The 13,994-nt window shown below is 58.1% G+C and overlaps 1 protein-coding gene across 1 annotated transcript in view; it reads left to right on the top strand.

The window, feature by feature from the left end:
• The window catches only part of MAN1C1 (mannosidase alpha class 1C member 1), a 131,005-nt gene that overhangs the window by 107,133 nt on the left and 9,878 nt on the right, over positions 1-13,994 (top strand). The window contains exons 6-8 of the mRNA XM_028514022.2: positions 5,375-5,501; positions 8,486-8,579; positions 13,408-13,523. Of these exons, the coding sequence (XP_028369823.1) occupies positions 5,375-5,501; positions 8,486-8,579; positions 13,408-13,523 (337 nt within the window). The remainder of the gene's footprint in view (positions 1-5,374; positions 5,502-8,485; positions 8,580-13,407; positions 13,524-13,994) is intronic.

Below are 13,994 nucleotides of genomic sequence, written 5' to 3' on the forward strand. Positions count from 1 at the left end.
CCTTCCACCTTCTGAAGCAATTTCTTATCTCAGGGTCCCAACCCAAGGAGAGCTTCAGCCAGCTGCCTGGGAGGGAAGGAGGACACTGGAGCGGAGGTGGGGGCCCTGGGCTCCCTCTCTGTCCTGGGGAGGTCCCACCCTCACGGCAGCCTGCATTGCTTCAGCATCCCCTCTTGGGGCCCTCAGAGAAGAGAGGACTTGGCATCTACACTGTCCCCTGTGTAGGAAGCATTCTAGGGGCGCAACTTCACTTAACCCTCTGAGGGCCTGTGAAGGGCCCTCAGGGCCAGTTGAACCCCATTCTCAGTGCCAGGGTTGACTCCTCAGAACTGGACCCTGGGATTCCGCTCAGACTCCTTTTCCACACACACCAGCCCTAAAGAAACAGGACCAGCTGACATGGAGCCGAGACGCAAACACACTGTCTTCCCAGCTTCCTCTCCTGGGTCCAGCTTGCAGGGCCTCGCTGCCCCGGGTCTGGGATGGGATCCTGACTCAGGCACCCCTCCCTCCGCTGTGTGTGGCACTTGGAGCCCCACAAACCGCAGCCCTGGCTGTCTGCATGACCTGTGCCCCCCAGAGCCCGAGCCTGATCAATACAGGTCCTACCATATCTAATTAAGAAAGCACATTTACCCCCTGGCTGGTGTGGCTCAGTGGATCGAGCACTGGACTGCAAAGCAAAGGGTCTCCGGTTCAATTCCCAGTCAGGGCACATTCCTGGGTTGCAGGCCAGGTCCCAGTGGAGGGCACACAAGAGGCAACCACACATTGATGTTTCTCTCCCCCCCTCTTTCTCTTTGCCTTCCCCTCGCTCTAAAAATAAATAAAATCTTTTAAAAAACGCATTTATTTTGGGGCTGTTTGCATGCTGCCAATGCTGCACACGTGTATGCATGTGCTGATTTCCTGGCGACACCCCTTTCCATTTTCCGGGCAAGAGTCTGTTGCTGAAAGTGCCTCCCTGTTCCCCGGGGAGAACGTCAGGGATGTTCACGGCTCGAGTGGCGCCGGCTCTGCCCTGTGGGGGGCCTGCTGGGGAAGCTGGGCCACACACTGCTGCCCGGTTCTGGGCAGACCTGGCCGTGGACCCCAGCAGGAGGGGCAACTGGGCCCTGCCCCAAAACTGCAGGTCAGGAGGACCTTGAGGGGAGGTGGTCTCCGAGGGAGCTGGACTGCTCCTCCCCAATGGGAAGCAGATGCAGGAGCAGCCATGACCTGTGACCTGCAGGGACCACGGGGCTATCTGGGAGAGTGGCAGTGGCCAGTCCAAGGACCTCTGCAGCTGACTCACTCCCTCTCACACACACATTGCTCTACGGCCACCCATCTGAATCATAAAGGCTCAGATATACAAGCTGTTCTTTATCACGCATGCTCTCGTATCCATACATGCGTGTGCATGCTCACACACAGATGTGGATTAACATGTGCATACGCACACCAATGGACACATCTTAGTAACTGCTACCGTTTACGGAGTGTTCACTGGGTGCCAGGCATGCTGTGGGCACGTGACACGGATGCTCTCTTTTCAGTCACGTCACGCACACGGATCCCATTTTACCAGTGAGGAAAGGAGGCTCAGAGGGGCGAGGTGTCTTACTCAAGGTCACGCAGCATGGAGCGAAGCTGGAATCAGACTCCAGGTCTGGCTCCAAGTTAACGATTACACCATGCACGGAGTGCCCGCCCAGGCACACACACACACACAATCTTCTGCCAGGCTGGGGAGAGGCCTTGCGGAGCAACCCCGCCCACCAGGGGAGTGAACCCAGGCTCCCAGCCCACTTGCGGGCTCCAAAGCCTGTGAAGGGATGTGGAGGGCAGACTTCCATTCGCTCCTTGCCTCCCAGGGCTGACCAGAGGCCCTCGGGTCTCTGGATGCTGCCCAGAGAAGAGGCACTGCGGCTTTGGATTTAGATTCAGCCCTGCCAGCCCTTTCCCTTGCTGTGTGGCCTTGGAGAAAGTGTCTTCCCCTCTCTGAGCCTGAGTATCTTCGCCTGTGAAGTGAGGATCACGGTATCGGTCCTGCGAAGTTGGATGTCAGGTGAAAATAAGACGCCACAGCTGCCTGGCACATATCAGGAACTTAATAACTCTAACAAACAACACGTAATTTGCATGTGCATGATTACATAATGGTAAAGTGACAGTAATTACCTGCATAAATTATACCTCACAATGACTCTATGAGGAGTAGGTATTATCATTTAATGGACGAGGAAACCAGGATCTACAGAAACTAGCCCCCCACCCGGGGTCACCTGGGGAGCCAGCCGTTGAAGCCAGGCAGGAGAAGGGAAGGCACCTGCCCGCAGCCCACCTCTGCCCTGGCTGGCGTGGCCTGTCCCCCGGGGCAGCTCCACTGTGCAAGGCCCAGAGGGGAGGGTGAGCGTTGGAGAGAGGAGGAGGAGGAGCGGAAGGAGAGGTCATGTGGGGGAAATGAGAACGAGAGGTGCTGGGAGGCTGGTGGCTTTATTTGTACCTTGAATTTCTCTGCAAGGGCAGGAAGCATCGATTTTTCAGGCAACCCTCTGCGCCCTGAGATCACAAGCTGGAAAGAGAGAAGTCTCTCTTGGGAAGAGGGACAGAGTGGGGACAGCTTCCCCTTTCCTCTGGGTGGACGTGGGGCCATCCTGGGGGGAGACCCCCTTAGGGAAGTGCCCTCCAGACCCCAGTTTGAATCCCACCTCCACTGCCTGTGGAAGTGACCTTCGATGACTCACTCCCCTCTCTGAGCTTCATTTGCCTCCTTTGCATATTGGAATTAATGATGCTTTACGTTGTGGGCTTTAAGTGAAATAATGATGCAAACAGCTTTCCCCAGTGCCTGCCATCTGTAGCAGCTCAATAAACTGAAGATGTTTTATTTATTGTCCAGGAGCCAAGTGTCCCCTCCCTGTGGAACCTGTCCGTCCCCCACCTGTTCCCTGCCCCCAAGTCAGGGAAATGCCCAAGGAAGTAGAGACAGGAAGAAGGGGCCAGCGGTCACCTCTGTGTGTACCGAGGTGGCCTGTCCCCCAGAGATCCCGAAACGTGAGTCCTCTGTTTCTGGAAGCTGGGAGATGTGAGCTCTCCGACTTTCCCGGAAACCACATTCAGGCAGAGACCGGGGTTTAGATAGGAGAAGGGCAGCCTCTGGAGCCCCACCCCAGGAAAAGCAGCACCCCTCAGGTGGCAAACCATGACCTCCCACACCCACCCCCACCATCCTGGGCCCTGTTCCTGGGAGGCAGAGGGACCGATGGGGGCCGTTCCTGGGGAGCCAGAGCCACCACAGCAAGGAAGCCACGGGGCTTCCCCCACCCCCGCCCCTGCCCCCGCCGGCCCTGTGCTAACGGCACCTTGGAGCCTCTACAGATGTGGAGCTCACTCCACCCCATTCTGTCCGCCCCCACTGTCCTCCACCATCCCTTGCAGAAGGTTGACCCTTGCCCCACCCCAAATTGTCCTAAATGTTCTACAGGATAGATCATCATGATACATAAGAGGAAACTGAGGCACAGGGAGAGGACACCGCTTGCCCGAGGCCACCCCTATTCTGTACCTTTCTCCCCTCCCTTAATCCCCACAAAAGCCCCAGGAGGTGTAATCCTGGCCTAGTTTGTCTGGTGCAGAAACCAGAGTACTAAGGAGGAATGGTTTGCCCAAGGCCTCTCAGCTAACACACTTGAACCTGTGCCTCCTGCTGGCAAAGCCCAGGGAGATTTTAAGTGAAAACACCTGAAAAGGCAGTGTCCTGGCTTATTATGATGTGATTGAAAGCATGGTGAGTAAGTGGCTAGGACATCAGGCCAGCTTTGGGTCCCAGCTGCTGCACTTGCTGTGTGGTCTCAAGCGGTGACGTTACTCTCCTTGGCCGTGTTTTCCTCCTCTGTGAAAGCGGTGGGGGGGAGGCGGTTACCTGAGGCCCCGCCTCTGCACTCACTCCTCCTCTGTTATGCTAAGAGTACTAGCTCATTCCAAAGAAATAACCCAAGAACTGACTGCAAAAGACATTAAGTTTATTGGACTTCTGTGTGCAGAGGGGGCAGCCTGCCAGTGAAGTCTCCGCAACACAGGCTTTCCCGGCACAGGGTCGAACAGCGTGCAGAAAACAGAGCACACCGCGCATGCAGGGTGGGCGTGTTGCACACGCAAGCTGTGTGAGATCAGAACGCCGACTATTTACTATCCTGGGCCCACACCCATGAATAGTTTCTTTTGGGCTGCTCTCTGACCCGGATGGTGGCCGGGCACCCGAGGCCCCACAGCACACTTAGGGATGGCCTTCACTGTATTCCCACGGTGGGAGGGGGAGCTGGAGCTTGGGAAGGGGCTGTGTTCTCACACCCCACCCATCCTCCGTGAAAGCACCCCATATGGGAAATGGTTATCTGATAGCCTTGTCCGGTGAGGTGGCAGGGTGCTAAACACACCTGATTTCCTTTATCTAAGGTGTTCTTGAGAAGTGCGTGGCTAACCGGTGCAGGAATCTTTGCTCCAAAAGCCTCTGGTTCTCTTGTTCCCAACCTGGCCTTCCCCGAGGCCTGGCAGCTCCAGGGGTGTGGTTGTGTCAGAGCTGCCTGCCTGCCAGGTGCGGGTCCCACGAAACACTGGGAGGGGCTCTTGTGTGTCCGTGGGCGGCGTGGGCAGTGAGGGGAGAGAGAAGGCGCCAGGTGGGGCCCCCGCTTTTCCTCTGCCCCAGTGCAGACCCTCCCTCCACAGGCAGCGCGGTAGACTGAGCAGCTGTGGCCTGCAGTCACAGGGTGGAGACAGAGTGTCTGAGGGGTCTTTAGGGCCCCTGACAGCATTGTCAGTGTCACCTGTACACTTAGCAAAGCACCTGGGCCATGTCTTAGCCACCAAGACAGCTCTGTTATCATCCTTCCCAAGCCCACAAGTCTCACAGGGACACAGAATATTGCAAGTCAGACAGGCCCAGGTTTGCCCTGACAGGTGTGGCTCAGCTGCTTGGGCATCAACCCAGAAAGTGAAAGGTCACCGGTTCGATTCCTAGTCAGGGCGCGTGACTAGCTTGCAGGTGCAGTCCCCTTGTGGGCTGTGTGCCAGACACAACCAATCAGCGTTTCCATCCCACATCAATGTTCTTCTCCCTCTCTCTCTCCGTCCATTCCCCCCTCTCTTAAAAAAAATAAACAAAGAAAGGCCTGGGTTCACATGACCTTCAGCAAGTCACTTCATCTCATTAACCTCAGTGTCCTCATCAGCAAAATGGGGCTATTCCTGGTACAGACCCCCAGGGAGGACCGACTGAGATTGTGTGGCGAAAGCTCCCAGGACAGTGCCTGGCAGAGAGCAGGTGCTGCCCCACTAGCCCAGGAGCCAGCTGGGGGCAGAGGGGTGACGCTGGCTACTTCTGTCTCTGCAGCGGCTCCAATAGGAGCTGGGGCTGGACCATGGCCGGGAGCAGCAGCATCCTGGCGGAGTTTGGGTCCCTGCACTTGGAGTTCTTACACCTCACCGAGCTCTCTGGCAACCAGGTCTTCGCTGAAAAGGCAAGTCTTCTCCCTGCTCCCTCCACAGACAGCTCCTTCGGCTGCTCCCCACAGGGAGCAGAAGGGTAAGACTCAGCCCTGCACAGGCCACTGGGAAGTGGCTCCCAGATCAGCAGGAGGGCGTGTGGGGAACCCAGAGGCCCCCCTAATAGGTACTTGTGGGAGACTTGGGTGCACCCAGTCCCGGGTGGCAGGGAAGGCCAGCTCGGGGAGTGGTCGGGGTCCCACAGAGGGCAGGGGAGAGACAAAGCCGCCTGAGAGAAGGTTCTCACGGGTGTGCGTCAGCGCACTGGGAACCACACACGTGTGCGAATCTGCAGAAGGCTCAGCAGCTGAAATCTAAGCACCAGTCTGCATTGGCAGGAGCCGGCCGCCCGGTGCAAAAGCCCCCTTTCCCGAGACATCTAACTCTGTCAGGGGAGATCTGCCTGGCTTTTCCTTCCCGGTGCTGTCTAGCTCATGCTGTCAGCAGGCTGGCAAAGCGCTCTGACTCCGCAGCAGGCGCACGTGTCTGTCCCTTCTCACTGCTGGCGGGCTGGCTAAGGCCCCAGGGGACGCCGAGAGATAGCATCCAGGCTGTCATCCATCCTGACAGCCGCCCATTCCCCTGTGAGGCCCTCCGGAAGGAGCTGTTTCTCCGTGTCACAGCCCTGGTGGTCCCACTGTCTGGAAGTGTCTCCGTGGGTCTAACCCCAACCCCAGAGAGGGGAAGTGCGCACACACCACCCTCAGATGGCGCTCGGGCTCCATCAGCGGTTGCCCCTGCCTTAGTCCTGCCCTCCAGGAAGAGCCCTTTGGAGGGCCCCACTCCCAGAGCCTTCTTGGGCCCTAACACTTAGCCTCTTAGGATGCCCGGGGGGCTGGGAGCTCCCAGGTCCACGCTCTACCCAGGGGCCCCCAGTGCCTGTCAGCCGGCCAGCTCAGAGCATCGCCCCGCATGCCTGTGAGGCAACAGACCTCTGGGCTTCACCCGGGCCTAGGAATCTGCATTTTATCAGCACTCCTGTGCTTTTTGACCCGAGGTTGTAGATGACTGCTTACGCAGTGTGGGACTGCACCCACGTGTTCTTGAGGAAACACTCAAGAGGAACATTTCGAGTCCTTGATCACTTCCTTTGCCCGGGGGCTCACTCCCACCCTTAGACAGCCCATCACGCTGTCAGACCTTACGTGGGGCAACTCTGCCTCCTGTGATGCCTCTCCTTGAAAGCTCATGCAGTGAGTTTAATCCCACTTGCACACCCCCCCCCCTCCAGCATCCCTGTTTGCAGTGCCCTTGAGCCAGGTCCCCCAAGAAGATTGTGGCTGGCTCAGAAGAGAGGGACGAGGAGCTCACCCCAGTCCCTGGCTGGTCTGGAGATTACAACCACTGCTGCCTGACAACCCACTGGGCACCCGAGAGTGTTGCTGACCCCCCCCAGCAGTCCTAGGGGAGAGGGCTTCCTGTCACCCCCTCTTGCAGAGGAGGAAACTGAGACTCAGAGGTTAAGGCGCTTGTCTGGGGCACCATCCATCTGCTAGGTGATAAAACCAGGGTTCAAGCCCAGGACCCTCTGTCTCTGAAGCGCATGCCCTGCCGAGAGCGGATCAGTGCGGGAGGCTTCGGGCTTTTCCTCGCGAGCCCGCCGCCCTTCCCTTCCATGTCTCTGCCTCTCTCGGCATTTGCATTCTCCGGCTATTTTCATCCCCCAGCCGTGCCTCCCACAGAGGCAATTATTGGCAGTCAACAAATTGGCCCAAATTCTCGAATCGCCCGCACCCTGTGGGGGAGCTAATTTAGCTGGCTTCGCTGCTCACCACCAGGACAGCCGAGAATAAGTCAGGTACAAGCACATTCCCGTCCCCGTAATGGGCCGCGTTAACTTGAATGGATAGGAAATCCGATGTGGCGAAGCAAATGCTGTCCCCTGGAAAGAAAGGCCTGGCGGCTGAAAGGCTGCTCTCCCTGCTCCTTAGCTGGTAGATAAATCTGTGAGCGTGATACAGGACGTCCCGAGGGCCTTTCTCTCCGGGCGGTTCCGCACCGGGAGGATTTTGTGCATTGCCGGAGTGCAGACCCGGAGCCATAAAGCCTTCCCACTTTCATAGCCCAAAGCCCCCTCGCCCTTGGTATCCCCAAAGGTTGCAAATCTAGCTTCCTCTTGCCCAGATGGGGCAGCCTCTGCTGCACGTTGCTACCTGGTCCCCACCCTGGTCCACGTTGGCCCCAGGGGCTACTACTCCTAGTGGTCAGACAAAACCCGACTCACCCCGGCCCTGCCCCTTACGCACTGGGTAACTGTGGGCAAGTCGCTGCACCTCTCTAAGATTCGGGTGCCTTTTCTGTTAACCCGAGATAACAATACCATGTAGGGCGTTCTGATGGTAGGAAATAATGCACGTGAGTGGAGCAGGCCTGGCTCCGAGGCACCGAGGCCTGTGAGCAGCCGCTGTTGTCATCAAAACCCTGAAGTGCCTCCGAGGGCGCAGGGCTGTTGAGGGGCCCGGGCCTCTCCTCTGGAATGGGTCTGACAGTGCCAGAAAAAATAATGTGTTACCAGGTGGAACCATATGAAATTGCCAATATTTGACCATTCCTGACCGCTTGCAAAACAGCTACTATCCTGACACGAACCCCCCTCCTAAAAAGACCCCCCCCCCGCCAAAAAGCAGCACACAGTGAGGATGCAGTGAGGTGAGAGTGGGGCAGGGGCTCGGGCAGCACGGTCCATGCAGAGATTGCGGGTCAGGCCGGCTGTAGCCCTGTCCTGCGGCACCTGTACATGGGCACAAGGTCAAGGCCGTCCCAGCTGCTCCAGGTTGAAGCCTGCTGTTGGTTACACAGCTCTCCCTGCCTCGCGGAACAGCTTCCTCTGGAGCTGAACCAGCTGCTCAGACCTCCGAGGGCCGGGCCGGGCGGAGGCCGGGCGGAGGCCGGGCGGAGGCTGGGCGGGGGCTGGCTCCTCCGGAAAAGCGAAGGTGCACCTGTGTCCATCTCTCGGCAGGTCAGGCACATCCGGAAGGTCCTCAGGAAGATCGACAAGCCATTCGGCCTCTACCCCAACTTCATCAGCCCAGTGAGCGGGAACTGGATGCAGCGTGAGTACAGAAACGCCGCTGCCCCTCCTTCAGCTGGTTCCCCGTGCGGCCCCGTGCTGGGCACGTGCCAGTGTGCCACTCGGTCCATGGTCCTGGACCCCTCCGCCCTGCTGGGGAGCTTGGGGAGTTCCCATGATGGTGGTCGTTGCCGTGGTGACGGGTGTGATGGTCTAGTATGGCCCTGCCCTGTACACCCCACTTGTGATAGCTGTCTCCAGCCTCCATCAAGGCTACAGCTTTCTGTCTCTGCAGTGCCCACCGAGGCCTGCTTCATCTTCCCCCGCCCCCAGGAGTGTGTCCCAGGCACAACTGTCCACTCCGGAAATGACTCCGAGAGAGGCCATGCCTCCTCTCCTAGCCTCTTTGATCTGGTTCCCCACCTCCAACTTTAGATTTTAAAAAAACTAAGCAGAACCCGTATAATACAGCAACATAAAACTGTGACTTCCCTGATATATCTTACACCTGCAAGAATCGGTCCCAGGTTTTCCTGCTGTTCTCTGCTCAGAGGCTTGTTTCCTACCCAGATGGTTGTTGGTCACCTGGTCACCTGTAGAGCCTCACTCGCAGCCCCCACCTTCACCCACTGAAACAGAATGGGGTTTGGGGGCTGCTCAGGCGGGAGAGGGTTGGAAAGCCTCCCAGACCCCTGGCACTGCACCCCCACTGGGAAGCCCTGCTCCACTTTGCCCTCCTGACCAAGGCCCTGGTCACGTGGTCGTAGCACAAACTGGTGGCAGCAAGTTCCATGGGTCCTGCTCTGGGGGCACCCAGAGCCCCTGCATCAGTGCCTCTGCCCACACCAGGACCCCTCTCCCTGCCCCACCCCCTCTAGCCCTAGCTGTTATGGCATCAGCAAGGGCCCAGGGGCAAAGTACACATGGGTCTAATTATTCATGGCGGGGGGGCGGGGGGGGGCGTCATTTTGAGCCTTGGTTTCCTCTCCTGCAAAGGGGAGAACTTGAGATGTGTTCTGTGCGTACCGTGGATGGTGTGGAGTGACTGCCAAAAGCTGTAGGAAGCAGATTCCCGTTCATCTGCCGCAGGCAGGCCATCCCAAGAGGAAAGGGCGCCCATCAGTACGAGTGAGCCGGCAGGGCCTGGCAGGGATGCGGTGGGGACGGCAGAGGCCTTGTCCTTCCAGGCCGAGCCCCCATGACCTGCAGGTCCAGGGGGACCAGAAAATTCGACCCAGGACTTTTCCCTGGTGACGACCTCACTCCCAAGGGGCCTCCTGCAAAAACCACTTATAGAAATGCTGAGCATTTTTAACCAAACACACTGCCAAATCCAAAATTGCGGGGAGAAAATGAAGCTTTGAATTACAGATTATGGCCACAGGAAGAGACAGTTCAATAACTGTTACCGCTTTTAATTGCAAGGCCTGACTGGGCGGAGAGATAAACCGCCCCGCTGCTGGCCGGCCTCGGCTGCTTCAGGACAATGCAGCAAAACCCATAAGAAGGAGAGGGGTGTGGCCTCCCAGCCTGAACGGACCTTGGCAAATTACAGGGGAGCCCCCACCGAGACGCATAATTTTCTTTTCAGTCTGCGCCAGGGGTCACAGGGCTGGGCACAGTCAGTCACATGTGAAATATTGCTCCATATTAATAAAATATGAATCCGCCGCCTGCCAAAGAGCAGAGGAGGGTTACAAAGCCTTGCTCCCCTGGGCACCCGCTGTCCTTCCCCAGCTTTGGCGCCTGGGGGTATCTCAGGTTTACTGTGGTTTTCATTGGGCTTTTTATGTGCGTGTGATTATGTATTTTTCCAGAAGATAACATCCCAAACTTGCATAAACTAAGTGTATTCACGTCCTTCCCTTGAATCCTCTGTTTAGCCCATTTGCAACCACAGAAATCGCAGCTTAGAGAGGCACAGGCTGCTCTTGTCTGCTGCCCACTCCTGCTGGAAGCTGAGCGTCCGGGCAGCAGGGGAGACCAAGACCTCGTGCCGCTCGGACCTCACAGCCAGGGAGAGGCCACCAGGCTCCTGCTGGCACCGGGCGTGGATGCGAGCTCAGAGGGCTGCCCGCCCTTCAGCTTGGCCCCTGGAGTGACTTGTCCTCCTTATCCGCTGCCTGAGTCCCACTCTTTCCCCCGTGGGAAGGAAGTGGCAGGTCTAGGTTCTTCCAGAAGGGAGCTGGAGCAGCCCGTCTGCCACAGTCTGGCAGCCTCCCCCAGGTCCCCCAGTGCCTGCTACTTTCCTGCCGGCTGATTCCCGGCTTACAGGAGGCAGAAGAACCCCTCTCTGCTCTAAGGCCCATGGGCACCAACTCGGGCCCCCTTTCAAAAGCATTTTACATCAGAAGGCGGAGGGCCCACAGGGGAAGCACTTGCCCCGAGCGGACAGCAGGTCCATCTTCCGATTCCCCCTCCTGCGCCTCTCCCAGTGAGCCTCACTGTGCTGGGGTCGACGCCGCAGACAGACACGGCAGCCAGACCTCCAAATGAGAATTGTCCACTCAGTCAAGGTCCCCTGAGAGACCATACACACCCCCCCAAGAGGGTGGCATGTCTCAGTCACCCGTGGAATGGAACCCTTGGCGACCCGGCTCCCCTCTCCTGCACGCACCTGCCGGGTGAAACCCTCAACCACATCACACACGCTCTCTAAAATCATAGGATGAAGTCCAAACTGTCTGGCTTGGCATTCGAGGCCCTTTCCAGCATGGCTCAAACCCACCTTCCTTTCACTCGCTCAGGGCGTCTGCTGTGTGCCATAAAGGTACTGGACATAAAATGTGGGTCCTACACTGTCTCTATCCACAGAGAGCCCACAGCCGAGTCGGGGAGGCAGACCCACAGACAGATTCGTAAGCAGCGTCAGCACGCACCCAGCGGAGGGAGGGTGGCCCCCCTGAGCCCTTCCTCTGTGAAGCACATGGCCAGGCATGGCATGCGCCTTACCTCACTCACTCCTCATGGTCCCCCGGGGAGGGATTGTGAGCAGGTCTCTGAGAGCGCTGGAGAAAGCCTTTCAGAGGAGAGGAGGCCTGAGCCCCGGATAGCAGGGAGGAAGCGTTAGTCATGCAGGGTGGGGAAGGTCCTTCCGCTGAGAGCGGAGGGGTGGTCACAGGAGAGAAACGTCGTGGGAAGACTGGGGGCTAGGAGTGTGTGGGGTGGCGGCGCAAACGGTGAAGGGAGGTGGGGCCAGGAGATGAGTATGGAGATGACAGTGCCCCTGGCTGTGTACCTGGGAGCCAGGGCCCCCTTCGGGCTGAGCTGTCAGTGGGCTCTGGGCGGAGGCTGACTCAGTCAGACGGGCGCACTTCCACCCACACCTGCTCTGCACCCGCCTCCTGCTGCAGCGGGGACGCCATCAGCACGCTGGGCCCGGCGCACCCGCCCCTCCCTTTGTTCTTGCCCAAGCTGCGCTCTCCCCCTCGGGATGGGGGCCCCCCCAGGGGTGAGCGGTGCTGGCTCTCTCCTCCCTCTTCCCTGGCCAAGCCCACCCACACTGACCTCCTCCCACTGCTCCCCCAGGCTCAAGCTGTATCTGGCCTGTTCCAGATTTTGCAAGTGCTTGTTCCTTTCCTAGAGTCCTTCCTGACCAGAACTTTTTTATAGAAAAGGCCAGAAGGGCTGGTTTACTGTGGGGGCCTCTTCTCAGCCCCCTTTCCCGGTGCCCATCTGTCTCTACCCTCGACTTCTGGTCCTTCTCCCTTCGCACTTGTCCTCTCTCGACGCATCTTCAGTTCCGCTCTCCGATGGACTGTGCAAAGCTGCAGACGCTGAGAGCTCTGCCAGCGCGGCCCTGGGTGAGCTACGTAGGCTCGCTCTCGTTTCCCCACCTGGGAAATGGGGTTGCTTGTGCCACCTCGCGGGGTCCTTGGGAAGACTGTTGTAAATAATACGGTAAAGCTCCCAGCCACAGTGGACCCAGTAAATGGTAGCTGTTGGTGCATCCTCTATTTCTTTCCTCTTCCCCCACTCCCCTCCCATTTCCCCCCTCTTTCTACCCTCTTTTTGCAAAGGAGCTGGAAATATTCTTCCTACCCCTCCCACTCTACCTGAAACCCCCCTCCCTGTTCCCCTTCCTGCGTCTCTCTGCTTACGTGAATCGTAACAGGGAATGACACTTGCTCTTTGTTGTATCATTAAATGCCTTTATGTTTCCCTGTTGTTAATTTTCAAAGCACATGAGTGTTTTCCGTGTGTTGCTTCTGTGGCCAGAGCCCATCCGTCTCCTGGGACAGCCCCAGGCGGGGAGCGTCCTCAGTCAGCCACAGCCTGGAGGTCCAGCTCTGGGGGGACCCCAGGCAGACGCCACCTGGCAGAGAGGGGGTCCTCAAACCCAAACCCCGTCTGTGCTTGCCCTGCCCCCATGAACTCCCCGTGTCCCGATTTGCTAAATTTAAACTCAGTTTTCCCATGATGGCTCAGCGCTCTGACCAGCTAAATCAGGCCTCTCCTCCTTCCTTGTCGTGGCCTGTTGTGACCCTGCCCAGCATTAATTACCATGTTTGTCACCAGGTGATAAAAGTCTCTGAACTCCCTGCCACCAGGTTATCTTTTTAAAGAAATGCAACTCATTTATAGTTAATACCTAGAAGCCTGCCATCCTCAGCCTGCTAGAGCACCTGGGTGGGCCCGCCACCTCTGTGCAGGGCCACCACACTGAAGGTGGCCCTGGCTCAGCTGAGTCGCAGGCCGGCCCTTCTCTCCGCCTCTGCTCCGGGCGGCGCTCGTGGCTGCTGATGAAGTGCGCGCGCCCGGCCTGCACCCGCGCCGGGGCCATGGAGGCCCAAGGGGCCAGAGACTTGCTCCGTCAGTCTGCCTCGGCGTCGGCAGATGGAAACAACATTCTGTTCTCTCTCCCCTCGCAGACCATGTCTCAGTTGGAGGGCTCGGGGACAGTTTTTATGAATATTTGATCAAATCCTGGTTGATGTCGGCCAAGACAGACATGGAGGCCAAAGATATGTACTACGAAGCCTTGAAGGTAAGACAGGCCTGCTGCGGCTCGGGCCGCCGGGCCGCCACCTGCCGCCTGCGCTCACACGGCCCCTGAGTGCCGCGGCCTTGTCGGCCCCTCCCCCACAGGGAGCGGGCCAGCAGAACGACAAGACAGCGCCCCCTCCCCCCCCGTTAGTCACTTCGCACACCCAGTCTCATAACTCTTCTCGAACACCTTAAAATTAGGGTCATGTTAGTCTTTGTTGCACAGATATGAAACCCAAGCGTAAGGAGGCGAAGTCACTTGTCTGAGGTCTCTCAGGAAGCGGCAGGCAGTTGGACTCAGAAACCACGGTGTCTGTGCTTCAGTGCATGTATCAGATGTGTCACAGCCCAGAATGCAGCCAGGCAGTGGGCTGGGAGCCCCCACGGGAGGCTGCCAAAGCAAGACCCTCAGCCGTCTTCCCGACGAGCCAGAGGTGACAATTAGCACACCCAAGCTGGGAGGGGCCTCCGC

This window comes from Phyllostomus discolor, chromosome 5, assembly GCF_004126475.2.
Source record: "Phyllostomus discolor isolate MPI-MPIP mPhyDis1 chromosome 5, mPhyDis1.pri.v3, whole genome shotgun sequence".
Lineage (NCBI taxonomy): Eukaryota > Metazoa > Chordata > Mammalia > Chiroptera > Phyllostomidae > Phyllostomus > Phyllostomus discolor.